The following is a 27,392-nucleotide window of genomic DNA, read 5'->3' as shown; positions in this document are numbered from 1 at the left end:
GCCCCCCCATCAAGCCCCGCCCCCAATAAAGCCCCGCCCCCTCTGCATTGTCCACTCTGTGCTCTCCTTGACCCCACCGTGACCAATGGTCACTCAGGGGGCGTGGCCTTGACCCCACCGTGACCAATGGTCACTCAGGGGGCGTGGCCTTGACCCCACCATCACCAATGGTCACTCTGGGGGTGTGGCCTTGACCCCACAACTACCAATGGTCACTCAGGGGGCGTGGCCTTGACCCCACCATCACCAATGGTCACTCAGGGGGCGTGGCCTTGACCCCACCATCACCAATGGTCACTCAGGGGGCGTGGCCTTGACCCCACAATCACCAATGGTCACCCTGTGGGCGTGACCTTGACATTGACCCCCCACAATGACCAATGACCACTCTGTGGGCGTGGCCTTGACCCCACGATGACCAATGGTCACTCAGGGGGCGTGGCCTTGACCCCACCATCACCAATGGTCACTCAGGGGGCGTGGCCTTGACCCCACCATCACCAATGGTCACTCAGGGGGCGTGGCCTTGACATTGACCCCCACAATGACCAATGACCACTCTGTGGGCGTGGCCTTGACCCAACAATGACCAATGGTCACCCTGTGGGCGTGGCCTTGACCCAATGACGACCAATGGTCACTCAGGGGGCATGGCCTTGACCCCACCATGACCAATGGTCACTTTGGAAGGTTCTCCATGACCTTGATGACCAAACCCAACCTTCAGGGGTTCCATGACCCCAAACCCAGCTTTGGAAGGTTCTCCACAATTTTAATGACCCCAAAGTCCAACCTTGGAAGGTTCTCCATGGCTTTAATGACCAAACCCAACTTTGGAAGGTTCTCCACGACCTTGATGACCACAAAGCCCAACTTTGGAGGGTTCTCCCCAACCTTGGAAGGTTCTCCATGATTTTAATGACCCCAAACCCCAACCTTCAGGGGTTCCACACCCCAAACCCAACTTTGGAAGGTTCTCCATGGCTTTAATGACCCCAAAGTCCAACCTTGGAGGGTTCTCCATGACCTTGATGACCAAAACCAACTTTGGAGAATTCTCCACAATTTTAATGACCCAAAGTCCAACTTTTGAGGGTTCTCCATGGCTTTAATGACCAAACCCAACTTTGGAAGGTTCTCCATGGCTTTAATGACCCCAAAGTCCAACCTTGGAAGGTTCTCCATGACCTTGATGACCAAACCCAAATTTGGAGGGTTCTCCACAACTTTTGAAGGTTCTCCATGACCTTGATGACCAAACCCAACTTTGGAGGGTTCTCCATGGCTTTAATGACCAAACCCCAACCTTCAGGGGTTCCATGACCCCAAACCCCAACTTTGGAAGGTTCTCCATGACTTTAATGACCCCAAATTCCAACATTGGAAGGTTCTCCACAATTTTAATGACCCCAAAGTCCAACCTTGGAAGGTTCTCCTTGGTTTCAATGACCAAACCCAACTTTGGAGGGTTCTCCATGGCTTTAATGACCAAACCCAACTCTGGAAGGTTCTCCCCACCTTTTAAGAGTTCTCCATGATTTCAATGACCTCAAACCCCAACTTTTCGGGGGTTCCACACCCCAAACCCAACCTTTGAAGGTTCTCCATGACTTTGATGACCAAACCCAACTTTTAGGGATTCCATGACCCCAAACCCCAACTTTGGAAGGTTCTCCATGACTTTAATGACCAAACCCAACTTTGGAAGGTTCTCCACGACTTTAATGACCCCAAAGTCCAACATTGGAAGGTTCTCCATGTCTTTAATGACCCCAAACGCAACTTTTGAAGGTTCTCCTTGGTTTTAGTGACCAAACCCAGCTTTTGAGGGTTCTCCATGACCTTGATGACCAAATCCAACTTTTGAAGGTTCTCCACAATTTTAATGACCCCAAAGTCCAACTTTTGAAGGTTCTCCTTGATTTTACCGACCAAACCCAACTTTTGAGGGTTCTCCATGACCTTGATGACCAAACCCCAACTTTTAGGGATTCCATGACCCCAAACCCAACTTTGGAAGGTTCTCCACAATTTTAATGACCCCAAAGTCCAACCTTGAAAGGTTCTCCATGGTTCCCATGACCAAACCCAACCTTGGAAGGTTCTCCACGACTTTAATGACCCCAAACTCCAACTTTTGAAGGTTCTCCTTGGTTTCAATGACCAAACCCAACTTTGGAGGGTTCTCCATGGCTTTAATGACCAAACCCAACTCTGGAAGGTTCTCCCCACCTTTTAAGAGTTCTCCATGATTTCAATGACCTCAAACCCCAACTTTTCGGGGGTTCCACACCCCAAAGTCCAACCTTTGGAAGGTTCTCCATGACTTTGATGACCAAACCCAACTTTTAGGGATTCCATGACCCCAAACCCCAACTTTGGTGGGTTCTCCATGACCTTGATGACCAAACCCAACTTTGAAGGGTTCTCCATTACTTTAATGACCAAACCCCAACCTTCAGGGGTTCCATGACCCCAAATTCCAACATTGGAAGGTTCTCCATGGCTTTAATGACCAAACCCAACTTTGGAGGGTTCTCCATGACTTTAATGACCAAACTCCAACCTTCAGGGGTTCCATGACCCCAAACCCAGCTTTGGAAGGTTCTCCATGACCTTAATGACCCCAAACCCCAACTTTTGAGGGTTCTCCATGACTTTAATGACCAAACCCAACTTTTGAAGGTTCTCCACATTTTTAATGACCACAAAGCCCAACTTTGAGGGTTCTCCATGGTTTCAATGACCAAACCCAGCTTTGGAAGGTTCTCCATGACTTTAATGACCCCAAAGTCCAACTTTGGAAGGTTCTCCTTGGTTTTAGTGACCAAACCCAACTTTTGAAGGTTCTCCATGACTTTAATGACCCCAAAGTCCAACTTTTGAGGGTTCTCCTTGGTTTCAATGACCAAACCCAACTTTGGAGGATTCTCCACAATTTTAATGACCCCAAAGTCCAACTTTTGAAGGTTCTCCTTGGTTTCAATGACCAAACCCAACTCTGGAAGGTTCTCCCCACCTTTTAAGAGTTCTCCATGATTTCAATGACCTCAAACCCCAACTTTTCGGGGGTTCCACACCCCAAAGTCCAACCTTTGGAAGGTTCTCCGCCGTTCCCCATCCGGATCCCGCCTCTGGGGGTTCCCCAGGACCCCGAGGAGCTCCGTCCACCTCGGGGGTGCCCCCCGAAGCCCCCCTAGATGCGGAAGCTCTCGGCCTTGCCGTCGATGTGCCGCAGCCTCAGGTAGACGTCGGTGCCGACGCCCTGCAGCGACTGCAGCACCAGCGACCCGCCCAGGTACTCGGCGTAGGCGCGCGACGTCGGCAGCCCGAAGCCGAACCTGGGGGGACACCGGGAAGTCCCAAAAGTGGCACCAGATTGTCCCCAAAATCCCATGAAATCCCCCCAAAAAATCCCCCCAAAATACCCCAAAAAATCCCCCCAAAATGTCCCCAAATTCCAGCCCGAAGCCGAACCTGGGTGGACACCGGGAATTCCCAAAAGTGGCACCCAAAATGTCCCCAAAATCCCATAAAATCCCCCAAAAAATCCCCCCAAAAAACCCCAAAACTGCCCCAAAATGTCCCCAAATTCCAGCCCGAAACCGAACCTGGGGGGACACCGGGAATTCCTAAAAGTGGCACCCAAAATGTCCCCAAAATCCCATAAAATCCCCCAAAATCCCCCCCAAAATGTCCCCAAATTCCAGCCCGAAGCCGAACCTTCGGGGACACCGGGAAGTCCCAAAAGTGGCACCAGATTGTCCCAAAAATCCCATGAAATACCCCAAAAAATCCCCCCAAAAAACCCCAAAAATCCACCCAAAATGTCCCCAAATTCCAGCCCGAAGCCGAACCTGGGGGACACCGGGAATTCCCAAAAGTGGCACCAGATTGTCCCAAAAATCCCATGAAATCCCCCAAAAAATCCCCCCAAAAAACCCCAAAACTGCCCCCAAAATGTCCCCAAAATCCAGCCCGAAGCTGATTCTGGGGGGACACCGGGAATTCCCAAAAGTGGCACCCAAAATGTCCCCAAAATCCCATGAAATACCCCAAAAAATTCCCCCAAAAATGTCCCCAAAACTGCCTCCAAAATGTCCCCAAATTCCAGCCCAAAGCTGATTCTGGGGGGACACCAGGAAGTCCCAGAAGTGGCACCCAAAATGTCCCCAAAATCCCATGAAATCCCCCAAAAAATCTCCCGAAAATGTCCCCAAATTCCAGCCCGAAGCCGAACCTGGGGGGACACCGGGAATTCCCAAAAGTGGCACCCAAAATGTCCCCAAAATCCCATGAAATCCCCCAAAATGTCCCCAAATTCCAGCCCGAAGCCGAACCTGGGGGGACACCGGGAATTCCCAAAAGTGGCACCCAAAATTTCCCCAAAATCCCATGAAATCCCCCAAAAAATCCCCCCAAAAATACCCCAAAATCCCCCCCAAAATGTCCCCAAATTCCAGCCCGAAACCGAATCTGGGTGGACACCGGGAATTCCCAAAAGTGGCACCCAAAATGTCCCCAAAATCCCATAAAATACCCCAAAAAATCCCCCCAAAAAACCCCAAAACTGCCTCCAAAATGTCCCCAAATTCCAGCCCAAAACCGAACCTGGGGGGACACCGGGAAGTCCCAAAAGTGGCACCCAAAATGTCCCAAAAAATCCTCAAATCCCATTAAAAAACCCCCAAATCCCAAAAAAATACCCCCCAAAATCACCCAAAATCCTCTAAATTTACCCCAAATTCAAAACCGGGCGACACCAAAAATTCCCTCAAGTGGCCCCGAATTCTCCCAAAAATTCCAAAAAAATCCCCCAAAATCCCAGCAAATTTCCCCCCAAAGAGCCCAAAATCCCATTAAATCCCCCAAATCCCAACCCTGGGCCTGTTCCCGATATTGGGGAGGGGTCCCCGATTTGGGGAGGGGTCCCAGGGTTCCCCTAAAGCCCCAAAATCCCCCCCGAAAACCCCCCCAAAAATCCCCCCAAACCCAACCCTGGGATTGTCCCCAATTTTTGGGGATTGTCCTCAATTTTCAGGGGGTGTCCCCAATTTGGGGAGGGGTCCCCAGTTTGAGGAGGGGTCCCCAATTTGGGGAGGGGTCCCCAGTTTGAGGAGGGGTCCCCAATTTGGGGAGGGGTCCCAGGGTTCCCCTAAACCCCCCAAACTTCCCCAAATCCTCCCCAAACCCAACCCTGGGATTGTCCCCAATTTTTTGGGATTGTCCCCAACCTTTGGTGGCCATCCCCAACTTTTGGTGGCTGTCCCCGATTTGAGGAGGGGGTCCCTGATGTGGGGAGGGGTCCCCAATTTGGGGAGGGGTCCCAGTGATCCCCTAAACCCCCCCAAACCCCCCCAAATCCTCCCCAAATCCCCCCCAAACCCAACCCTGGGATCGTCCCAATTTCCACCGATTGTCCCCAACTTTTGGTGGCCGTCCCCAACTTTTGGTGGCCATCCCCGATGTGGGGAGGGGTCCCTGATGTGGGAGGGAGTCCCCAATTTGGGGAGGGGTCCCAGTGATCCCCTAAACCCCCCAAAACCCTCCAAACCCAACCCTGGGATCGTCCCCAATTTCCGGTGATTGTCCCCAACTTTTGGTGGCCATTCCAAATTTGGGGAGGGGTCCCCAGTTTGAGAAGGGGTCCCCAATTTGGGGAAGGGTCCCAGTGATCCCCTAAACCCCCCCAAACTCCCCCAAACCCCTCCAAACCCAACCCTGGGATCGTCCCCAATTTCTGCGGATTGTCCCCAACTTTCAGTGATTGTCCCCAACTTTTGGTGGCCGTCCCCAATTTGAGAAGGGGGTCCCTGATGTGGGGAGGGGTCCCCAATTTGGGGAGGGGTCCCAGTGTTCCCCTAAAGCCCCCAAACTCCCCCAAATCCTCCCCAAATCCCTCCAAACCCAACCCTGGGATTGTCCCCAATTTCAACCGATTGTCCCCAACTTTCTGGGGATTGTCCCCAACTTTTGGTGGCCGTCCCCAATTTGAGGAGGGGGTCCCTGATGTGGGGAGGAGTCCCCAATTTGGGGAGGGGTCCCAGGGTTCCAGTAAAGCCCCAAAATCCCCCCAAAACCCCCCAAACCCAATCCTGGGATCGTCCCAAATTTCTGGTGATTGTCCCCAACTTTTGGTGATTGTCCCCAATTTCTGGTGGCCGTCCCCAACTTTTGGTGGCCGTCCCCGATTTGAGGAGGGGGTCCCTGATGTGGGGAGGAGTCCCCAATTTGGGGAGGGGTCCCAGTGATCCCCTAAACCCCCCCAAACCCCCCCAAATCCTCCCCAAATCCCCCCCAAACCCAACCCTGGGATTGTCCCCAATTTTTTGGGATTGTCCCCAACTTTCGGTGATTGTCCCCAACTTTTTGGTGGCTGTCCCCAATTTGGGGAGGGGTCCCAGTGATCCCCTAAACCCCCCAAAACCCCTCAAATCCCCCCCAAGTTCCCCCCAAACCCAACCCTGGGATCGTCCCCAAATTTCCGGGGATTGTCCCCAAATTTCGGGGATTGTCCCCAACTTTTGGTGGCCGTCCCCGACGTGGGGAGGGGTCCCCGATGTGGGGAGGGGTCCCTGACCCGTGCATGGGCCCGGGCTGGCCGCTGGCGTCCATCAGGGTGCGGAAGGGCCCCCCCAGGCGCGGGTCCTGCGCGCTCGCCTCGGCCGTGCTGAAGTGGTACTCGGTGACCTTGTCCAGCAGCTCGTGGGGAATGCCACCGCCCCGGTCCGAGATCCTGGGGACAGCGGGGACATCGGGGACATTGGGGACACTGAGGGGATTGGGGACATCGGGGACATTGAGAGGATTGGGGACATTGGGGACATTGGGGGGATTGGGGACATCGGGGGTATTGGGGACATTGGGGACATTGAGGGGATTGGGGACATTGGGTTTGTCCAGCAGCTCGTGCGGGATGCCACCGCCCCGGTCCGAGATCCTGGGGACAAGCGGGGACATTGGGGACATTGGGGACATCGGGGGGATTGGGGACATCGGGGACATCGGGGACATTGGGGGGATTGGGGACATTGAGAGGATCAGAGATATTGGAGACATTGGGGACATTGGGGGTGTTGGGGACATTGGGGACATTGGGGACATTGGGGACACTGGGGACATTGGGGACATTGGGGACATTGGGGACATTGAGAGGATCAGAGACATTGGGGACATTAAGAACATTGAGGGGATTGGGGACACTGGGGACATTGGGGACATTGAGAACATTGGGGGGATTGGGGACATTGGGGACACTGGGGACATTGGGGACATTGGGGACATTGGGGACATTGAGGGGATCAGAGACATTGGGGACATTGGGGACATCGGGGACATTGGGGACATTGAGAACATTGAGGGGATTGGGGACATTGGGGACATTGGGTTTGTCCAGCAGCTCGTGCGGGATGCCACCGCCCCGGTCCGAGATCCTGGGGACATTGGGGACATTTGGGGACATTGGGGGGATTGGGGACATTGGGGGGATTGGGGACATTGGGGACATTGGGGACACTGGGGACGTTGGGGACATCGGGGACATTGGGGACATAGGGGACATTGGGGACATCGGGGACACTGGGGACACTGGGGACATCAGGGACATTGGGGACATTGGGGGGATTGGGGACATCGGGGACATTGGGGACATTGGGGACATGGGGGACATTGAGAGGATCAGAGACATCGGGGACATTGGGGACATCGGGGACATTGGGGACACTGGGGACGTTGGGGACATTGGGGACATTGGGTTTGTCCAGCAGCTCGTGCGGGATGCCACCGCCCCGGTCCGAGATCCTGGGGACAGCGGGGACATTGGGGACATTGAGGGGATTGGGGACATTGGGGACATTGAGGGTGTTGGGGACACTGGGGACACTGGGGACATTGGGGACATTGGGGACATTGGGGGGATTGGGGGGATTGGGGACATCGGGGACATTGGGGACATTGGGGACATTGGGGACATTGGGGACACTGGGTTTGTCCAGCAGCTCGTGCGGGATGCCACCGCCCCGGTCCGAGATCCTGGGGACAGCGGGGACATTGGGGACATCGGGGACATCAGGGACACTGGGGGTGTTGGGGACACTGGGGACATCGGGGACATTGAGAGGATCAGAGACATCAGGGACATTGGGAACATTGGGGGGATTGGGGACACTGGGGACATTGGGGGGATTGGGGACACTGGGGATACTGGGGACATTGGGGACATTGGGGTGTTGGGGACATTGGGGACACTGGGGACATTGAGAGGATTGGGGACATCGGGGACATTGGGGACATTGGGGACATTGGGGACATTGGGTTTGTCCAGCAGCTCGTGCGGGATGCCACCGCCCCGGTCCGAGATCCTGGGGACATTGGGGACATTGGGGACATTGGGGACATCAGGAGCACGGGACACCTTGAGGACCCTTTGGGGACATTTCAGGGACCCTTTGGGGACACTCTGAGGCCACCTGGGGACACCTGGGGCCACCTGGGGCCACCTGTCCCCGCCGTACCGGATGACGAGGTCGATGTCGTTGTTGGCGATTGTCACCACGATGTCGGGGACGTTGTAGGGCGTGTCCAGGTGCGACTCCATGGTGGCCCTGGGGACAGCCCAGGTGGCACCGCGGTCACCTCGGGGTCATCAGGGACCCCAAAATGTCACCTGGCACCCCAACATGTCACTGGGGACCCCAAAATGTCACCCCAGGAGCCCAAAATGTCACCCCAGATGTCACCAGGGTCACCCCAAAATGTCACCTGGCACCCCAAAATGTCACCCCAGGAGCCCAAAATGTCACCCCAGATGTCACCAGGGTCACCCCAAAATGGCACCGAGGTGACCCCAAATGTCACTGGGGACCCCAAATGTCACCAGGGTCACCCCAGGGTCACCCCAGGACCCCAAAATGTCACCAGGGTGACCCCAAATGTCACCAAGGTCACCCCAGGGCCACCAGGGACCCCAAAATGTCAGCAGGGTCACCCCAGGACCCAAAAATGTCACTGGGGACCCCAAAATGTCACCCCAGGACCCCCAAAATGCCACCCCAGATGTCACCAAGGTCACCCCAGATGTCACCAAGGTCACCCCAGATGTCACCAGGCACCCCCAGATGTCACCAAGGTCACCCCAGGGTCATCAGGGACCCCAAAATGTCACCTGGGACCCCCATTAAAGCCCCCCAAAATTGTCCCCAAAATCCCCCCCAAAATCGCCCCCAAATCCCCTAAAGTCACCCCAAAATGTCCCAAAATGTCTCAAAATCCCCAGAATTGTCCCCAAAATGTCCCAAAATCCCCAGAATTGTCCCCAAAATGTCCCAAAATCCCCAGAATTTCCCCCAAAATCCCCGGAATCTCCCCCAAAATGTCCCCAAATCCCCTAAAATGATCCCAAAATGTCCCAAAATCCCCAGAATTTCCCCCAAAATGTCCCAAAATCCCAAAAAATCACCAAAAATCCCCCCAAAAATAACCCAAAATGTCTCAAAATCCCCAGAATTGTCCCCAAAATGTCCCAAAATCCCCAGAATTTCCCAAAAAATGTCCCAAAATCCCCTAAAATGACCCCAAAATGTCTCAAAATCCCCAGAATTGTCCCCAAAATGTCCCAAAATCCCCAGAATTGTCCCCAAAATGTCCCAAAATCCCCAGAATTTCCCCCAAAATCCCCGGAATCTCCCCCAAAATGTCCCCAAATCCCCTAAAATGATCCCAAAATGTCCCAAAATCCCCAGAATTTCCCCCAAAATGTCCCAAAATCCCAAAAAATCACCAAAAATCCCCCCAAAAATTTCCCCCAAAATGTCTCAAAATCCCCAGAATTGTCCCCAAAATGTCCCAAAATCCCCGGAATTGTCCCCGAAATGTCCCAAAATCCCCTAAAATGATCCCAAAATGTCCCAAAATCCCCGGAATTGTCCCCAAAATGTCCCCAAATCCCCGGAATTGTCCCCAAAATGTCCCAAAATCCCCGGAATTGTCCCCAAATCCCCCCCCAGGTACCTCATGGCGTTCTTGAGCAGCCAAACCCCCTCCCAAAATCCCCTAAAATCGCCCCAAAATCCCAAAAAATCACCAAAAATCCCCCAAAAATAACCCGAAATGTCCCAAAATCCCCAGAATTGTCCCCGAGATGTCCCCAAATCCCCGGAATTGTCCCCAAATCCCCCCCAGGTACCTCATGGCGTTCTTGAGCAGCCAAACCCCCTCCCAAAATCCCCTAAAATCGCCCCAAAATCCCAAAAAATCACCAAAAATCCCCCAAAAATAACCCGAAATGTCCCAAAATCCCCAGAATTGTCCCCGAGATGTCCCCAAATCCCCGGAATTGTCCCCAAATCCCTCCCAGGTACCTCATGGCGTTCTTGAGCAGCTCGGGCAGGACGTAGTCCAGGGGCAGGGGGATGAACGGGAACCGCGCGGCCACGTGGCCGTTGATGCGCACCCGGGGGGCGTTCCCGTACTGGTGCTCGCATAAACGCCTGGGACAGGTGTGACACACCTGAGTGACACACCTGAGTGACACCTCTGTCACCTGTGTCACCTGTGCTGTCACCTACAGCCACCCCCTGTCAGTCAGTGTCACCCCCGTCCCGTGGCCGTTGATGCGCACCCGGGGGGCGTTCCCGTACTGGTGCTCACACAGACGCCTGGGACAGGTGTGACACGTGTGACAGGTGTGTCACCTCACCTGTCCTGAGAGCTACAGCCACCCCCTGTCACTCAGTGTCACCCCCACCACGTGGCCGTTGATGCGCACCCGGGGGGCGTTCCCGTACTGGTGCTCGCACAAACGCCTGGGACAGGTGTGACAGGTGTGACAGGTGTGTCACCTCACCTATGTCACCTGTCCTGAGAGCTACAGCCACCCCCTGTCACCTGCAGCCACCCCCTGTCACTCAGTGTCACCCCTGTCACTGACACACCTGGGGGGCGTTCCCGTACTGGTGCTCGCACAGACGCCTGGGACAGGTGTGACACACCTGAGTGACACCTGTGTGACACCTGTGTCACCTGTCCTGTCACCTACAGCCACCCCGTCACTCACTGTCACCCCCACCACGTGGCCGTTGATGCGCACCCGGGGGGCGTTCCCGTACTGGTGCTCGCACAGACGCCTGAGACAGGTGTGACACACCTGAGTGACACCTGTGTGTCACCTGTGTCACCTGTCCTGAGAGCTACAGCCACCCCCTGTCACCTGCAGCCACCCCCTGTCACTCAGTGTCACCCCCACCACGTGGCCGTTGATGCGCACCCGGGGGGCGTTACCGTACTGGTGTTCACATAAACGCCTGGCACAGGTGTGACACACCTGAGTGACACCTGTGTCACCTGTGTCACCTGTGCTGTCACCTACAGCCACCCCCTGTCACTCAGTGTCACCCCCACCACGTGGCCGTTGATGCGCACCCGGGGGGCGTTCCCGTACTGGTGCTCGCACAGACGCCTGGGACAGGTGAGACACGTGTGACAGGTGTGTCACCTCACCTGTCCTGAGAGCTACAGCCACCCCCTGTCACCTGCAGCCACCCCCTGTCACTCAGTGTCACCCCCACCACGTGGCCGTTGATGCGCACCCGGGGGGCGTTCCCGTACTGGTGCTCGCATAAACGCCTGGCACAGGTGAGACACACCTGAGTGACACCTGTGTCACCTGTCCTGAGAGCTACAGCCACCCCCTGTCACCTGCAGCCACCCCCTGTCAGTCAGTGTCACCCCTGTCCCGTGGCCGTTGATGCGCACCCGGGGGGCGTTCCCGTACTGGTGCTCGCACAGACGCCTGGGACAGGTGTGACACACCTGAGTGACCTCACCTGTGTCACCTGTCCTGAGAGCTACAGCCACCCCTTGTCACCTGCAGCCACCCCCTGTCACTCAGTGTCACCCCTGTCACTGACACACCCGGGGGGCGTTCCCGTACTGGTGAGACACCTGGCACAGGTGTGACACAGGTGTGACAGGTGTGTCACCTCACCTGTATCACCTGTGTCACCTCACCTGTGTCACCTGTGCTGCCACCCCCTGTCACTCACTGTCACCCCTGTCACTGACACACCTGGGGGCGTTCCTGTACTGGTGCTCACATAAACGTCTGGGACAGGTGAGACAGGTGTGTCACCTCACCTGTGTCACCTGTGTCACCTGTCCTGAGAGCTACAGCCACCCCCTGTCAGTCACTGCCACCCCCTGTCACTCAGTGTCACCCCCACCACGTGGCCGTTGATGCGCACCCGGGGGGCGTTCCCGTACTGGTGCTCACATAAACGCCTGAGACAGGTGTGACACACCTGAGTGACACCTGAGTGACACCTGTGTCACCTGCCCTGAGAGCTACAGCCACCCCCTGTCACTCAGTGTCACCCCCACCACGTGGCCGTTGATGCGCACCCGGGGGGCGTTCCCGTACTGGTGCTCGCATAAACGCCTGGCACAGGTGTGACACACCTGAGTGACACCTGTGATACCTGTGTCACCTGTGCTGTCACCTACAGCCACCCCCTGTCACCTACAGCCACCCCCTGTCACTCAGTGTCACCCCCATCCCGTGGCCGTTGATGCGCACCCGGGGGGCGTTCCCGTACTGGTGCTCACACAGACGCCTGGGACAGGTGTGACACACCTGAGTGACACCTGTGACACCTGTCCTGAGAGCTACAGCCACCCCCTGTCACTCAGTGTCACCCCTGTCCCGTGGCCGTTGATGCGCACCCGGGGGGCGTTCCCGTACTGGTGCTCGCATAAACGCCTGGGACAGGTGTGACAGGTGTGACACACCTGAGTGACACCTGTGTGACACCTGTGTCACCTGCCCTGAGAGCTACAGCCACCCCCTGTCACCTGCAGCCACCCCCTGTCAGTCACTGTCACCCCTGTCACTGACACACCCGGGGGGCGTTCCCGTACTGGTGCTCACACAGACACCTGGCACAGGTGAGACACAGGCGTGCCAAGGTGCCCCCAGGTGTGCCCAGGTGTGGTTTTGGGTGCCCCAGGTGTGCCCAGGTGTGTTTTGGGTGCCCCCAGTTGTGTTTTGGGTGTGCCCAGGTGTATCCAGGTGTGCCCACGTGTGTTTTAGGTGCCCCCAGGTGTGCCCAGGTGTGGTTTGGGTGCCCCTAGGTGTGCCCAGGTGTGGTTTTGGGTGCACCCAGGTGTGCCCAGGTGTGCCCAGGTGCCCCCAGGTGTGCCCAGGTGTGGTTTTGGGTGCCCCCAGGTGCCCCAGGTGACCCAAGCTGCCCCCAGGTGTGGTTTTGCGTGCCCCCAGGTGTGTTTTGGGTGCCCCCAGGTGTGCCCAGGTGTGTTTTGGGTGCCCCAGGTGCCCCCAGGTGTGCCCAGGTGGGTTTTGGGTGTCCCCAGGTGAGTTCTGTGTGTGCCCAGGTGTGCCCAGGTGTGTTTTGTGTGCCCAGGTGCCCCCAGGTGTGCCCAGGTGTGCCCAGGTGTGTTTTGGGTGCCCCAGGTGTGCCCAGGTGTGCCCAGGTGTGCCCCAGGTGTGCCCAGGTGTGTTTTGGGTGCCCCCAGGTGTGCCCAGGTGCCCCAGGTGCCCCCAGGTGCCCCCAGGTGTGCCCTGGTGTATTTTGGGTGCCCCCAGGTGTGCCCAGGTGTGCCCAGGTGTGCCCCCAGGTGTGCCCAGGTGCCCCAGGTGTGCCCCCAGGTGTGCCCAGGTGCCCCAGGTGTGCCCAGGTGTGCCCCCAGGTGTGCCCAGGTGCCCCCAGGTGTGCCCAGGTGTGCCCCCAGGTGTGCCCAGGTGCCCCCAGGTGCCCCCAGGTGTGCCCAGGTGTGTTTTGGGTGCCCCAGGTGTGCCCAGGTGTGGTTTTGGGTGCCCCCAGGTGCCCCCAGGTGTGCCCAGGTGTGTTTTGTGTGCCCCAGGTGTGCCCCAGGTGTGCCCAGGTGTGTTTTGGGTGCTCCCAGGTGTGTTTTGGGTGTGCCCAGGTGTGCCCAGGTGTATCCAGGTGTGCCCAGGTGCCCCCCAGGTGTGCCCAGGTGTGCCCCCAGGTGTGCCCAGGTGCCCCCAGGTGCCCCCAGGTGTGCCCAGGTGTGTTTTGGGTGCCCCCAGGTGTGTTTTGGGTGTGCCCAGGTGTATCCAGGTGTCCCCAGGTGTGTTTTGGGTGCCCCAGGTGTGTTTTGGGTGTGCCCAGGTGTGCCCAGGTGTATCCAGGTGTGCCCAGGTGCCCCCCAGGTGTGCCCAGGTGTGCCCCCAGGAGTGCCCAGGTGTGCCCAGGTGCCCCCAGGAGTGCCCAGGTGTGCCCCAGGTGTGCCCAGGTGTGTTTTGGGTGTCCCCAGGTGTGTTTTGTGTGTGCCCAGGTGCCCCCAGGTGTGCCCAGGTGTGTTTTGGGTGCCCCCAGGTGTGTTTTGGGTGTGCCCAGGTGTGCTCAGGTGTATCCAGGTGTCCCCAGGTGTGTTTTGGGTGTGCCCAGGTGTGCTCAGGTGTGCCCAGATGTGGTTTTGGGTGCCCCCAGGTGTGCCCAGGTGTGTTTTGGGTGCCCCAGGTGTGCCCAGGTGCCCCCAGGTGTGCCCAGGTGTATTTTGGGTGCCCCCAGGTGCCCCCAGGTGCCCCCAGGTGTGTTTTGGGTGTGCCCAGGTGCCCCCAGGTGTGTTTTGGGTGTGCCCAGGTGTGCCCAGGTGTGTTTTGTGTGTGCCCAGGTGTGCCCCCAGGTGTGTTTTGGGTGCCCTCAGGTGTGCCCAGGTGTGCCCAGGTGTGCCCCCAGGTGTGCCCAGGTGCCCCCAGGAGTGCCCAGGTGTGCCAGGTGCCCCCAGGAGTGCCCAGGTGTGCCCCAGGTGTGCCCAGGTGTGTTTTGGGTGCCCCCAGGTGTGTTTTGGGTGTGCCCAGGTGTGCCCAGGTGTATCCAGGTGTCCCCAGGTGTGTTTTGGGTGCCCCAGGTGTGCCCAGGTGCCCCCAGGTGTGCCCAGGTGTGGTTTTGGGTGCCCCCAGGTGCCCCCAGGTGTGGTTTTGGGTGCCCCCAGGTGCCCCCAGGTGTGCCCAGGTGTGCCCAGGTGCCCCAGGTGCGCTCACCTGGCGAAGTCCACCCACTTCTCGATGAGTTTCTTGGGGGACAGGCGGGTGCAGATGATGCCGACGAAATCCGGCTGCGAGGGGGGAAACGGGAAAGGTCACGGGAAACCGGGGGGAAATGGGGAAATTTGGGGGGATTTGGGAAATTTGGGGGGATTGGGGAAATTTGGGGAAAATTTGGGGAAATTTGGGGGAATTTGGGGGAAAATTGGGGGAAATTTGGGGAAAAATTGGGGGGAAAATAGGGGGAAAATGGGGAAAAATTGGGAAAAAATTGGGGAAATTTGGGGGGAAAATGGCGAAAAAATGGCAGGAAAATGGGGAAAAATTGGGAAAAATTGGGTAATTTGGGAAATTTGGGGGAAAATTGGGGAAAATTTGGGGGGAAAATGGGAAAAATAGGAGAAAATTGGGGAAAATTGGGGGAAATAGGGAAAAAATTGGGGGAAATTGGGGGAAAATTGGGGAATTTGGGGGAATTTGGGGAATTTGGGAAATTTGGGGGAATTTGGGAAAAAATTGGGGAAACTTTGAGGGAAAACGGGAGAAAATGGAGAAAAATTGGGAAAAAATTGGGGGAAATTGGGGAAAATTGGGGAATTTGGGGAAATTTGGGGAATTTGGGAAATTTGTGGGGAAATTGGGGAAATTTGGGGAAAAAATTGGGGAAAATTTGGGGGAAAATGGGGAAAAAAGGGGAAATTTGGGGAGGAAAATGGTGGGAAAATTGGGAAAAATTGGGGGAAATTGGGAGAAAATGGGAAAAAATGGGGGAAATTTGGGAAAAAAGGGGGAAATGGGGGAAATTGGGAAAAAATTGGGCAAAAATTGGGGAAAAATGGGAAATTTGGCAAAACCTGGGAAAAAATTGGGTAAAAAATTTGGGAAAAAATTGGGGGAAATTTGGAAAAAAATTGGGGAAAATTTGTGAAATTGGGGTGGAAAATTGGGGAAATTTGGGAAAAATTGGAGAAATTTGGGGGGAAAATGGGGAAAACTGGGAAAAAATTGGGGAAAAAAATGGGGAAAAAATGGGGGAAACCAGGACTGACTGGGATGGATAACCTGGCACACCTGCACAGGTGAGCTATAGGTACCTGTCACACCTGTCCAGGTGAGCTCACCTTGTCCCCGTGCAGCGCCAGGTGATGCACACCTGTTCTGTGTGTACCTGTCCCACCTGTCCAGGTGAGCTCACCTTGTCCCTGTGCAGTGCCAGGTGATGCACACCTGTTCTGTGTGTACCTGTCCCACCTGTCCAGGTGAGCTCACCTTGTCCTCGTGCAGCGCCAGGTGATGCACACCTGTTCTGTCTGTACCTGTCCCACCTGTCCAGGTGAGCTCACCTTGTCCTCGTGCAGCGCCAGGTGATGCACACCTGTTCTGTGTGTACCTGACACACCTGTCCAGGTGAGCTCACCTTGTCCCCGTGCAGCGCCAGGTGATGCACACCTGTTCTGTGTGTACCTGTCCCACCTGTCCAGGTGAGCTCACCTTGTCCCCGTGCAGCGCCAGGTGATGCACACCTGTTCTGTCTGTACCTGGCACACCTGTCCAGGTGAGCTCACCTTGTCCCCGTGCAGCGCCAGGTGATGCACACCTGTTCTGTGTGTACCTGTCCCACCTGTCCAGGTGAGCTCACCTTGTCCTCGTGCAGCGCCAGGTGATGCACACCTGTTCTGTACCTGTCCCACCTGCCCAGGTGAGCTCACCTTGTCCCCGTGCAGCGCCAGGTGATGCACACCTGTTCTGTGTGTACCTGTCCCACCTGCCCAGGTGAGCTCACCTTGTCCCCGTGCAGCGCCAGGTGATGCACACCTGTTCTGTGTGTACCTGTCCCACCTGTCCAGGTGAGCTCACCTTGTCCTCGTGCAGCACCAGGTGATGCACACCTGTTCTGTACCTGTCCCACCTGTCCAGGTGAGCTCACCTTGTCCCCGTGCAGCACCAGGTGATGCACACCTGTTCTGTGTGTACCTGACACACCTGTCCAGGTGAGCTCACCTTGTCCTCGTGCAGCGCCAGGTGATGCACACCTGTTCTGTGTGTACCTGTCCCACCTGTCCAGGTGAGCTCACCTTGTCCCCGTGCAGTGCCAGGTGATGCACACCTGTTCTGTACCTGTCCCACCTGTCCAGGTGAGCTCACCTTGTCCCCGTGCAGCGCCAGGTGATGCACACCTGTTCTGTACCTGTCCCACCTGTCCAGGTGAGCTCACCTTGTCCTCGTGCAGCGCCAGGTGATGCACACCTGTTCTGTGTGTACCTGACACACCTGTCCAGGTGAGCTCACCTTGTCCTCGTGCAGCGCCAGGTGATGCACACCTGTTCTGTACCTGTCCCACCTGTCCAGGTGAGCTCACCTTGTCCCCGTGCAGCGCCAGGTGATGCACACCTGTTCTGTGTGTACCTGTCCCACCTGCCCAGGTGAGCTCACCTTGTCCTCGTGCAGCGCCAGGTGATGCACACCTGTTCTGGGTGTACCTGACACACCTGTCCAGGTGAGCTCACCTTGTCCTCGTGCAGCGCCAGGTGATGCACACCTGTTCTGTACCTGTCCCACCTGTCCAGGTGAGCTCACCTTGTCCTCGTGCAGCGCCAGGTGATGCACACCTGTTCTGTGTGTACCTGTCCCACCTGTCCAGGTGAGCTCACCTTGTCCCCGTGCAGCGCCAGGTGATGCACACCTGTTCTGTGTGTACCTGTCCCACCAGTCCAGGTGAGCTCACCTTGTCCCCTTCCAGTGCCAGGTGATGCACACCTGTTCTGTGTGTACCTGTCCCACCTGTCCAGGTGAGCTCACCTTGTCCCCGTGCAGCGCCAGGTGATGCACACCTGTTCTGTACCTGTCCCACCTGTCCAGGTGAGCTCACCTTGTCCTCGTGCAGCGCCAGGTGATGCACACCTGTTCTGTGTGTACCTGTCCCACCTGTCCAGGTGAGCTCACCTTGTCCTCGTGCAGCGCCAGGTGATGCACACCTGTTCTGGGTGTACCTGTCCCACCTGTCCAGGTGAGCTCACCTTGTCCTCGTGCAGCGCCAGGTGATGCACACCTGTTCTGTGTGTACCTGACACACCTGTCCAGGTGAGCTCACCTTGTCCCCGTGCAGCGCCAGGTGATGCACACCTGTTCTGTGTGTACCTGTCCCACCTGTCCAGGTGAGCTCACCTTGTCCCCGTGCAGCGCCAGGTGATGCACACCTGTGTGTACCTGTCCCACGTGCCCAGGTGAGCTCACCTTGTCCCCGTGCAGCGCCAGGTGATGCACACCTGTTCTGTGTGTACCTGACACACCTGTCCAGGTGAGCTCACCTTGTCCTCGTGCAGCGCCAGGTGATGCACACCTGTTCTGTGTGTACCTGTCCCACCTGTCCAGGTGAGCTCACCTTGTCCCCGTGCAGCGCCAGGTGATGCACACCTGTTCTGTGTGTACCTGACACACCTGTCCAGGTGAGCTCACCTTGTCCTCGTGCAGCGCCAGGTGATGCGCCGCCAGCATCCGCATGCCCAGGCGCGACGTCAGCGTCTTGTCCAGGAACGGCCGCAGCAGCCGCTCGTCCTGGCAGGTGGGACAGGTGAGACAGAGCAACAGGTGAGGGACAGGTGAGACAGGTGAGGGACAGGTGAGGGACAGGTGAGTGGGTGTGGCTCAGGTGGGACTTTCCCCGGTGTGACCCAGATGAGATTACCTGCCCTAGGAATGTCCCAGGTGTGTCTAAGGTGTGTTTGTGTGTCCCAGGTGTACCTCAGGTGTGTTTGTGTATCCCCGGTGTACCTCAGGTGTGTCCCAGGTGAGTTACCTGTCCCAGGTGAGTTACCTGTGTGTGTCTGCGGACCTCCCTCACCCCTCACCCAGCAGGGGGTGTGTCACAGGTGTGTGTGGGTGTATCCCAGGTGAGGTTACCTGTCCCAGGTGTGTTTCAGGTGTGTCCCAGGTGAGTTACCTGTGCCAGGTGAGTTACCTGTATGTGTCTCCAGCACTCCCTCACCCCTCGCCCAGCAGGGGGTGTGTCACAGGTGTGTGTGAGTGTGTCCCAGGTGAGGTTACCTGTCCCAGGTGTGTTTCAGGTGTGTCCCAGGTGAGTTACCTGTGCCAGGTGAGTTACCTGTATGTGTCTCCAGCACTCCCTCAGCCCCTCGGCCAGCAGGGGGTGTGTCACAGGTGTGTGTGGGTGTATCCCAGGTGTATCCCAGGTGTATCCCAGGTGTGTTTGTGTATCTCAGGTGAGGTTACCTGTCCCGGGTGTGTCTCAGGTGTATTCCAGGTGAGGTTACCTGTCTCAGGTGTGTCCCAGGTGAGTTACCTGTGCCAGGTGAGTTACCTGTGCCAGGTGAGTTACCTGTATGTGTCTCCAGCACTCCCTCAGGCCCTCGGCCAGCAGGGGGTGTGTCACAGGTGTATCAGGTGTACCTCAGGTGTGTTTCAGGTGTATCCCCGGTGTGTGCCAGGTGAGTTACCTGTGCCAGGTGAGTTACCTGTGCCAGGTGAGTTACCTGTGTGTGCTTGCGGCACTCCCTCAGCCCTCACCCAGCAGGGGGTGTGTCACAGGTGTATCCCAGGTGTGTCAGGTGTATCCCAGGTGTACCTCAGGTGTGTTTCAGATGTGTCCCAGGTGAGTTACCTGTCCCAGGTGAGTTACCTGTGTGTGCTTGCGGCACTCCCTCAGCCCTCACCCAGCAGGGGGTGTGTCACAGGTGTATCCCAGGTGTGTCAGGTGTATCCCAGGTGTACCTCAGGTGTGTTTCAGATGTGTCCCAGGTGAGTTACCTGTCCCAGGTGAGTTACCTGTATGTGTCTGCGGCACTCCCTCAGCCCTCACCCAGCAGGGGGTGGGTCACAGGTGTGTGTGGGTGTATCCCAGGTGAGGTTACCTGTCCCAGGTGTATCCCAGGTGTGTCCCAGGTGAGTTAACTGTCCCAGGTGAGTTACCTGTATGTGTCTCCAGCACTCCCTCAGCCCTCGCACAGCAGGGGGTGTGTCACAGGTGTGTGTGGGTGTATCCCAGGTGAGGTTACCTGTCCCGGGTGTGTCTCAGGTGTATTCCAGGTGAGGTTACCTGTCTCAGGTGTGTCCCAGGTGAGTTACCTGTGCCAGGTGAGTTACCTGTGCCAGGTGAGTTACCTGTATGTGTCTCCAGCACTCCCTCAGGCCCTCGGCCAGCAGGGGGTGTGTCACAGGTGTATCAGGTGTACCTCAGGTGTGTTTCAGGTGTATCCCCGGTGTGTGCCAGGTGAGTTACCTGTGCCAGGTGAGTTACCTGTGTGTGCTTGCGGCACTCCCTCAGCCCTCACCCAGCAGGGGGTGTGTCACAGGTGTATCCCAGGTGTGTCAGGTGTATCCCAGGTGTACCTCAGGTGTGTTTCAGATGTGTCCCAGGTGAGTTACCTGTCCCAGGTGAGTTACCTGTGTGTGCTTGCGGCACTCCCTCAGCCCTCACCCAGCAGGGGGTGTGTCACAGGTGTATCCCAGGTGTGTCAGGTGTATCCCAGGTGTACCTCAGGTGTGTTTCAGATGTGTCCCAGGTGAGTTACCTGTCCCAGGTGAGTTACCTGTATGTGTCTGCGGCACTCCCTCAGCCCTCACCCAGCAGGGGGTGGGTCACAGGTGTGTGTGGGTGTATCCCAGGTGAGGTTACCTGTCCCAGGTGTATCCCAGGTGTGTCCCAGGTGAGTTAACTGTCCCAGGTGAGTTACCTGTATGTGTCTCCAGCACTCCCTCAGCCCTCGCACAGCAGGGGGTGTGTCACAGGTGTGTGTGGGTGTATCCCAGGTGAGGTTACCTGTCCCGGGTGTGTCTCAGGTGTATTCCAGGTGAGGTTACCTGTCTCAGGTGTGTCCCAGGTGAGTTACCTGTGCCAGGTGAGTTACCTGTGCCAGGTGAGTTACCTGTATGTGTCTCCGGCACTCCCTCAGCCCCTTGGCCAGCAGGGGGTGTGTCACAGGTGTGTGTGGGGGTATCCCAGGTGTATCCCAGGTGTGTTTGTGTATCCCAGGTGAGGTTACCTGTCTCAGGTGTGTCCCAGGTGAGTTACCTGTGTGTGTCTGCGGCCCTCCCTCACCCCTCACCCAGCAGGGGGTGTGTCACAGGTGTGTGTGAGCGTGTCCCAGGTGAGGTTACCTGTCCCAGGTGTGTCCCAGGTGTATCCCAGGTGTGTTTGTGTATCCCAGGTGGGTCCCAGGTGAGTGCCAGGTGAGTTACCTGTCCCAGGTGAGTTACCTGTATGTGTCTGCGGCACTCCCACAGCCCCTCGGCAGCAGGGGGTGTGTCACAGGTGTGTGTGGGTGTATCCCAGGTGTGTCAGGTGTATCCCAGGTGTACCTCAGGTGTGTTTCAGGTGTGTCCCAGGTGAGTTACCTGTGCCAGGTGAGTTACCTGTATGTGTCTCCGGCACTCCCTCAGGCCCTCGGCCAGCAGCGTCACCACGTCCTTGTGATCCTCCAGCAGCTGCCGCAGCAACGCGCAGTACTGGGACTCGTCACTGCGCACCTGGATCTGCACAGGTGAGACAGGTGAGACACAGGTGTGACAGTGACAGCGCTGGGACTCGTCACTGCGCACCTGGATCTGCACAGGTGAGACAGGTGAGACACAGGTGTGACAGTGACAGCGCTGGGACTCGTCACTGCGCACCTGGATCTGCCCAGGTGAGACACAGGTGTGACAGTGACAGCGCTGGGACTCGTCACTGCGCACCTGGATCTGCACAGGTGAGACAGGTGAGACACAGGTGTGACAGTGACAGTGCTGGGACTCGTCACTGCGCACCTGGATCTGCACAGGTGAGACAGGTGAGACACAGGTGTGACAGTGACAGTGCTGGGACTCGTCACTGCGCACCTGGATCTGCCCAGGTGAGACAGGTGAGACACAGGTGTGACAGTGACAGTGCTGGGACTCGTCACTGCGCACCTGGATCTGCCCAGGTGAGACAGGTGAGACACAGGTGTGACAGTGACAGCGCTGGGACTCGTCACTGCGCACCTGGATCTGCACAGGTGAGACACAGGTGTGACAGTGACAGTGCTGGGACTCGTCACTGCGCACCTGGATCTGCACAGGTGAGACAGGTGAGACACAGGTGTGACAGTGACAGTGCTGGGACTCGTCACTGCGCACCTGGATCTGCACAGGTGAGACAGGTGAGATACAGGTGTGACAGTGACAGCCCTGGTACTCGTCACTGCGCACCTGGATCTGCACAGGTGAGACAGGTGAGATACAGGTGTGACAGTGACAGCGCTGGGACTCGTCACTGCGCACCTGGATCTGCCCAGGTGAGACAGGTGAGACAGGTGAGACACAGGTGTGACAGTGACAGCGCTGGGACTCGTCACTGCGCACCTGGATCTGGGACAGGTGAGACAGGTGAGACACAGGTGTGACAGTGACAGTGCTGGGACTCGTCACTGCGCACCTGGATCTGCACAGGTGAGACAGGTGAGACACAGGTGTGACAGTGACAGCGCTGGGACTCGTCACTGCGCACCTGGATCTGCACAGGTGAGACACAGGTGAGACACAGGTGTGACAGTGACAGCACTGGGACTCGTCACTGCGCACCTGGATCTGCACAGGTGAGACAGGTGAGACACAGGTGTGACAGTGACAGCGCTGGGACTCGTCACTGCGCACCTGGATCTGCACAGGTGAGACACAGGTGTGACAGTGACAGCGCTGGGACTCGTCACTGCGCACCTGGATCTGCACAGGTGAGACAGGTGAGACACAGGTGTGACAGTGACAGCGCTGGGACTCGTCACTGCGCACCTGGATCTGCACAGGTGAGACACAGGTGTGACAGTGACAGTGCTGGGACTCGTCACTGCGCACCTGGATCTGCACAGGTGAGACACAGGTGTGCCAGGTGTGCCCAGGTTTATTCCAGCAGTGCCCAGGTGCCCCCAGGTGTACCCAGCTGTGCCCCAGGTGTGCCCAGGTGTATCCCAGGTGTATCCCAGGTGTGCCCAGGTGTGCCCAGGTGTACTCAGCTCTATCTCAGGTGTGCTCAGGTGTATCCCAGCTGTACCCAGGTGTGCCCAGGTGTGCCCCAGGTGTGCCCAGCTGTGCCCAGGTGTATCCCAGCTGTGCCCAGCTGTGCCCAGGTGTACTCAGCTCTATCCCAGGTGTGCCCAGGTGTGCCCAGGTGTACTCAGCTCTATCTCAGGTGTGCCCAAGTGTGCCCAGGTGTATCTCAGGTATATCCCAGGTGTGCCCAGGTGTACTCAGCTCTATCTCAGGTGTGCCCAAGTGTGCCCAGGTGTATCTCAGGTATATCCCAGGTGTGCCCAGGTGTACTCAGCTCTATCTCAGGTGTGCTCAGGTGTATCCCAGGTGTGCCCAGGTGTATCCCAGCTGTGCCCAGGTGTGCCCAGGTGTACTCAGCTCTATCTCAGCTGTGCCCAGGTGTATCCCAGGTGTGCCCAGGTGTATCTCAGGTATATCCCAGGTGTATCCCAGGTGTACCCAGGTGTGCCCAGGTGTGCCCAGGTGTGCCCAGCTGTGCCCAGGTGTATCCCAGCTGTGCCCAGCTGTGCCCAGGTGTACTCAGCTCTATCTCAGCTGTGCCCAGGTGTGCCCAGGTGTGCCCCAGCTGTGCCCAGGTGCCCCTAGCTGTGCCCAGGTGTGCCCAGGTGTACTCAGCTCTATCTCAGCTGTACCCAGGTGTGCCCAGGTGTATCTCAGGTATATCCCAGGTGTGCCCAGGTGTGCCCAGGTGTGTCACTCACCGGGGGGAAGTCGCTCAGTTTCTGGAAGGCGCGGATGTACAGCTCGTGCTGGGGGGGGAAGGGGAGGGCACGCGTCAGAACCTTCCGGAACATTCCGGGGAACTTCGGGGACTTTTGGGAATTTTGGGAATTCTGGGATTCCCCCCAAAATATTTTGGGAATTCTTTGGTTTTGGGGGTTTTGGGGTGATTTTGGGGGTTTTTTGGGGTGATTTTGGGGGTTTTTGGGTTGATTTTGGGGCTTTTGGGGTGATTTTGGGGTTATTTTTGGGGCTGATTTTGGGGGTTTTTTTGGGGTGATTTTGGGGTTTTTTGGGGTGATTTTGGGGTTATTTTTGGGGTGATTTTGGGGTTTTTTCTGGTTTTTTGGGGTGATTTTGGGGTGATTTTGGGGTTATTTTAGGGGTGATTTAGGGGTGATTTTGGGGTGATTTTGGGGGTTTTTGGGGTTATTTTGGGGTGATTTTGGGGTTATTTTTGGGGTGATTTTGGGGTTTTTTGGGGTGATTTTGGGGTTTTTTGGGGTGATTTTGGGTTTTTTTGGGGTGATTTTGGGGGTTTTTTTGGGGTGATTTTGGGGGTTTTTGGGGTGATTTTGGGGTTTTTTGGGGTGATTTTGGTTTTTTTTTGGGGTGATTTTGGGGGGTTTTTTGGGGGTGATTTTGGGTTTTTTTTGGGGTGATTTTGAGGGGTTTTTGGGGTGATTTTGGGGGGTTTTTTGGGGGTGATTTTGGGGTTTTTTTGGGGTGATTTGGGGGGGTTTTTGGGGTGATTTTGGGTGATTTTGGGGTGATTTTGGGGGGATTTTTGGGGGGATTTTGAGGGGTTTTTTTGGGGTGATTTTGGGTTTTTTTTGGGGGTGATTTTGGGGGGTTTTGAGGTGATTTTGGGGGGTTTTTTTGGGGTGATTTTGGGGGGAATTTTGGGGTGATTTTGGGGGTGATTTTTGGGGTGATTTTGGGATGATTTTGGGGTGTTTTGGAGGTGATTTTGAGGTTTTTTTTGGGTTGATTTCGGGGATTTTTTGGGGTGATTTTGGGGTGTTTTTGGGGGTGATTTTGAGGGGTTTTTTTGGCTGATTTTGGGGTTTTTTTGGGGTGATTTTGGGGGTGTTTTTGGGGGTTTTTTTGGGGTGATTTTGGGGTTTTTTGGGGGGTGAGTTTGGTTTTTTTGGGGGTGATTTTGGGTGTTTTTTGGGGTGATTTTGGGGGTGTCTTTTGGGGTTTTTTTGGGGTGATTTTGGGGTGTTTTGGAGGTGATTTTGAGGTTTTTTTTTGGGTTGATTTCGGGGTTTTTTTGGGGTGATTTTGGGGTGTTTTTGGAGGTGATTTTGAGGGTTTTTTTGGGGTGATTTTGGGGTTTTTTTGGGGTGATTTGGGGGGTTTTTGGGGCTCACCACGTGCAGGATGGTGGGGTTGCAGCCGATGATGAAGGGAAGGTTCCGGAAGCCCTGGATGCGGTGGGCGATGCGCACGGGCAGCTCCTGCTGCAGGTACCGGGCGCTTTTCTGGGCCAAAAAACCCCAAATTTTGAGTAAATCCTGAATTTTAAACACCTCAGGGGATTCCTGGCAATTTCCCCACCCAACTCCTGCCCAGCCAAACCCAAAAATTTGAAGTTTTTACCCCAAAATTTGAATTTTTAACCCCAAAATTTCAAGGTTTTTCACCAAAATTTTGAATTTTCATCTCAATTTTTGCAGGTTTTGCCCCAAATTTTGACATTTTCACCCCAAATTTTGACATTTTGCCCGTCATTCTAGAGGTTTCACCCCAAATTTTTCAGGATTTTTCCCAAAATTTTAGAGGTTCGCACAGAAATTTTTGACGTTTTGCCCCAAATTTTTGAGTTTCTACCCCAAATTTTGAAGTTTTACCCCAAATTTTTGAATTCTCACTTCAAATTTTGCAGATTTTTACCCCGAATTTTGGAGGTTTAACCTGAAATTGTTGCGATTCACCCAAAATTTTTAATTTTTCACCCCAAATTTTTTAATTTTTACCTCACATTTTGGAAGTTTTGCCTCAAAATCAGGAGGTTTCACCCCAAATTTTGGAGACTTCCCCCCACCCTCAATTTCCCCCCAAATTTTGGGGCCTCCCCTCCCAAAACCCCCCAAAGTTCAAGAAATCCCCCCAAAATTTTGGGGACCCCCAACCCTTTTTCCCCCAAAATTCAGGAAAATCCCCAAATTCCCCCAAATTTTAGGACTCCCCCAAAATTTTGGGGACCCCCACCCCAATATCAGGGACCACCCCCAAATTTTGGGGATCCCCCACCACATTTTTTCCCCAAAACCCCCCAAAATTCAGGGAAAATCCCCCAAATTTTGGGCCGATTTTGGGGAAATTTTTCTCCTTTCACCCCAAATTTTGGGGACCCCTCCCAGATTTTGGGGACCCCCCCAAATTTGGGGGGGGTCCCCGTCCCTCACCAGGATGTGGCTGCCGTCCTGCGAGCGCCCCGAGTAGAGCATGGTGGTGGGGGTCAGGCGCACCGAGGGCTGGATTGGGGTAAAAAAAGGAGATTTTGGGGTTTTTTCTGATTTGGGGAGATGGAGCCCAAATTTGGGATGGAATCCGTCCCAAAATGAGCCCAAAATCGCCTCGAAAAATGGACAAAATCTCCCCAAAAATGGCCCCAAAATCCCCCCCAAAATGGCTTCAAAATCTGCCCTGAATTACCTAAAAATGGCCCCAAAATTCCCCAAAAATTTCCACAAAAGTCCCCATCAAAATCGCCCAAAAATTCCTCCCAAAAAGACTCAAAATCCCCCCAAAAAGACCCAAAATTCCCTCAAAAATCTTCCAATATCTCCCTAAAATTCCCCAAAAAAAAGCCCCAAAATTCCCCTAAAAAATCCCTCAAAAAGCCCCAAAAATTCCCCAAAAATTTTCCCCAAAAAAGCCCCAAAATCCCCCCAAAAGCCCCAAATCCCCTCAAAAAGACCCAAAATTCCCCCCTAAAATTCCCCCCCAAAATCTTCCAATATCTCCCTAAAATTCCCCAAAAAAAAAGCCCTAAAATTCCCCTAAAAAATCCCTCAAAAAGCCCCAAAAATTCCCCCAAAATTTCCCCCCAAAAAGTCCAAAATTCCCCCCAAAAAGCCCCAAAATCCCCTCAAAAAGACCCAAAAATCCCCCCAAAAATTCCCCCCAAAAATCCTCCAATATCTCCCTAAAATTCCCCAAAAAAAAGCCCTAAAATTCCCCTAAAAAATCCCTCAAAAAGCCCCAAAAATTCCCCCAAAATTTTCCCTAAAAAAGTCCCAAAATTCCCCCCAAAAAGCCCCAAAATTCCCCCAAATGGACCCAAAATGGCCCCAAATGACCCCAAACCCCGGGTAAATTTGGGGAGGGGTCTCCCCGGCTCTGGGGAATTTGGGGAGGGGTCTCACCCTCTGTGTCAATGACCCCAAATCCCCCTAAATCCCCCCCAAACGGCCCCAAATCCCCCCAAAATGGACCCAAAATGACCTCAAATAGCCCCAAACCCCGGGTAAATTTGGGGAGGGGTCTCCCCGGCCCCGGGGAATTTGGGGAGGGGTCTCACCCTCTCTGTGGCCTCATCAATGACCCCAAATCCCCCCTAAATGGTGGCAAATTGACCCAAAACAGCCCCAAATCCCCCCCAAAATGACCTCAAATGACC

General features: G+C 55.7%; 1 protein-coding gene across 1 annotated transcript in view; it reads right to left on the bottom strand.

Moving 5' to 3' along the window:
• Positions 1 to 1,460: 1,460 nt before the first annotated feature.
• The window catches only part of BCKDK (branched chain keto acid dehydrogenase kinase), a 27,679-nt gene continuing 1,747 nt past the window's right edge, over positions 1,461 to 27,392 (bottom strand). Inside the window, exons 2-11 of the mRNA XM_059872781.1 lie at positions 26,176 to 26,244; positions 25,138 to 25,248; positions 23,743 to 23,790; positions 21,389 to 21,508; positions 18,476 to 18,574; positions 15,017 to 15,090; positions 10,359 to 10,487; positions 8,514 to 8,603; positions 6,581 to 6,736; positions 1,461 to 3,341 (exon numbers count right to left, since the gene is read on the bottom strand). Coding sequence (XP_059728764.1) covers positions 3,197 to 3,341; positions 6,581 to 6,736; positions 8,514 to 8,603; positions 10,359 to 10,487; positions 15,017 to 15,090; positions 18,476 to 18,574; positions 21,389 to 21,508; positions 23,743 to 23,790; positions 25,138 to 25,248; positions 26,176 to 26,244 — 1,041 coding nt within the window. The 3' untranslated portion in view covers positions 1,461 to 3,196. The remainder of the gene's footprint in view (positions 3,342 to 6,580; positions 6,737 to 8,513; positions 8,604 to 10,358; positions 10,488 to 15,016; positions 15,091 to 18,475; positions 18,575 to 21,388; positions 21,509 to 23,742; positions 23,791 to 25,137; positions 25,249 to 26,175; positions 26,245 to 27,392) is intronic.

This window comes from Haemorhous mexicanus, chromosome 38, assembly GCF_027477595.1.
Source record: "Haemorhous mexicanus isolate bHaeMex1 chromosome 38, bHaeMex1.pri, whole genome shotgun sequence".
Classification (NCBI taxonomy): Eukaryota; Metazoa; Chordata; class Aves; order Passeriformes; family Fringillidae; genus Haemorhous; species Haemorhous mexicanus.
Note: the sequence above shows the minus strand (reverse complement) of the source record. Positions and strands in the feature narration are given on the sequence as shown.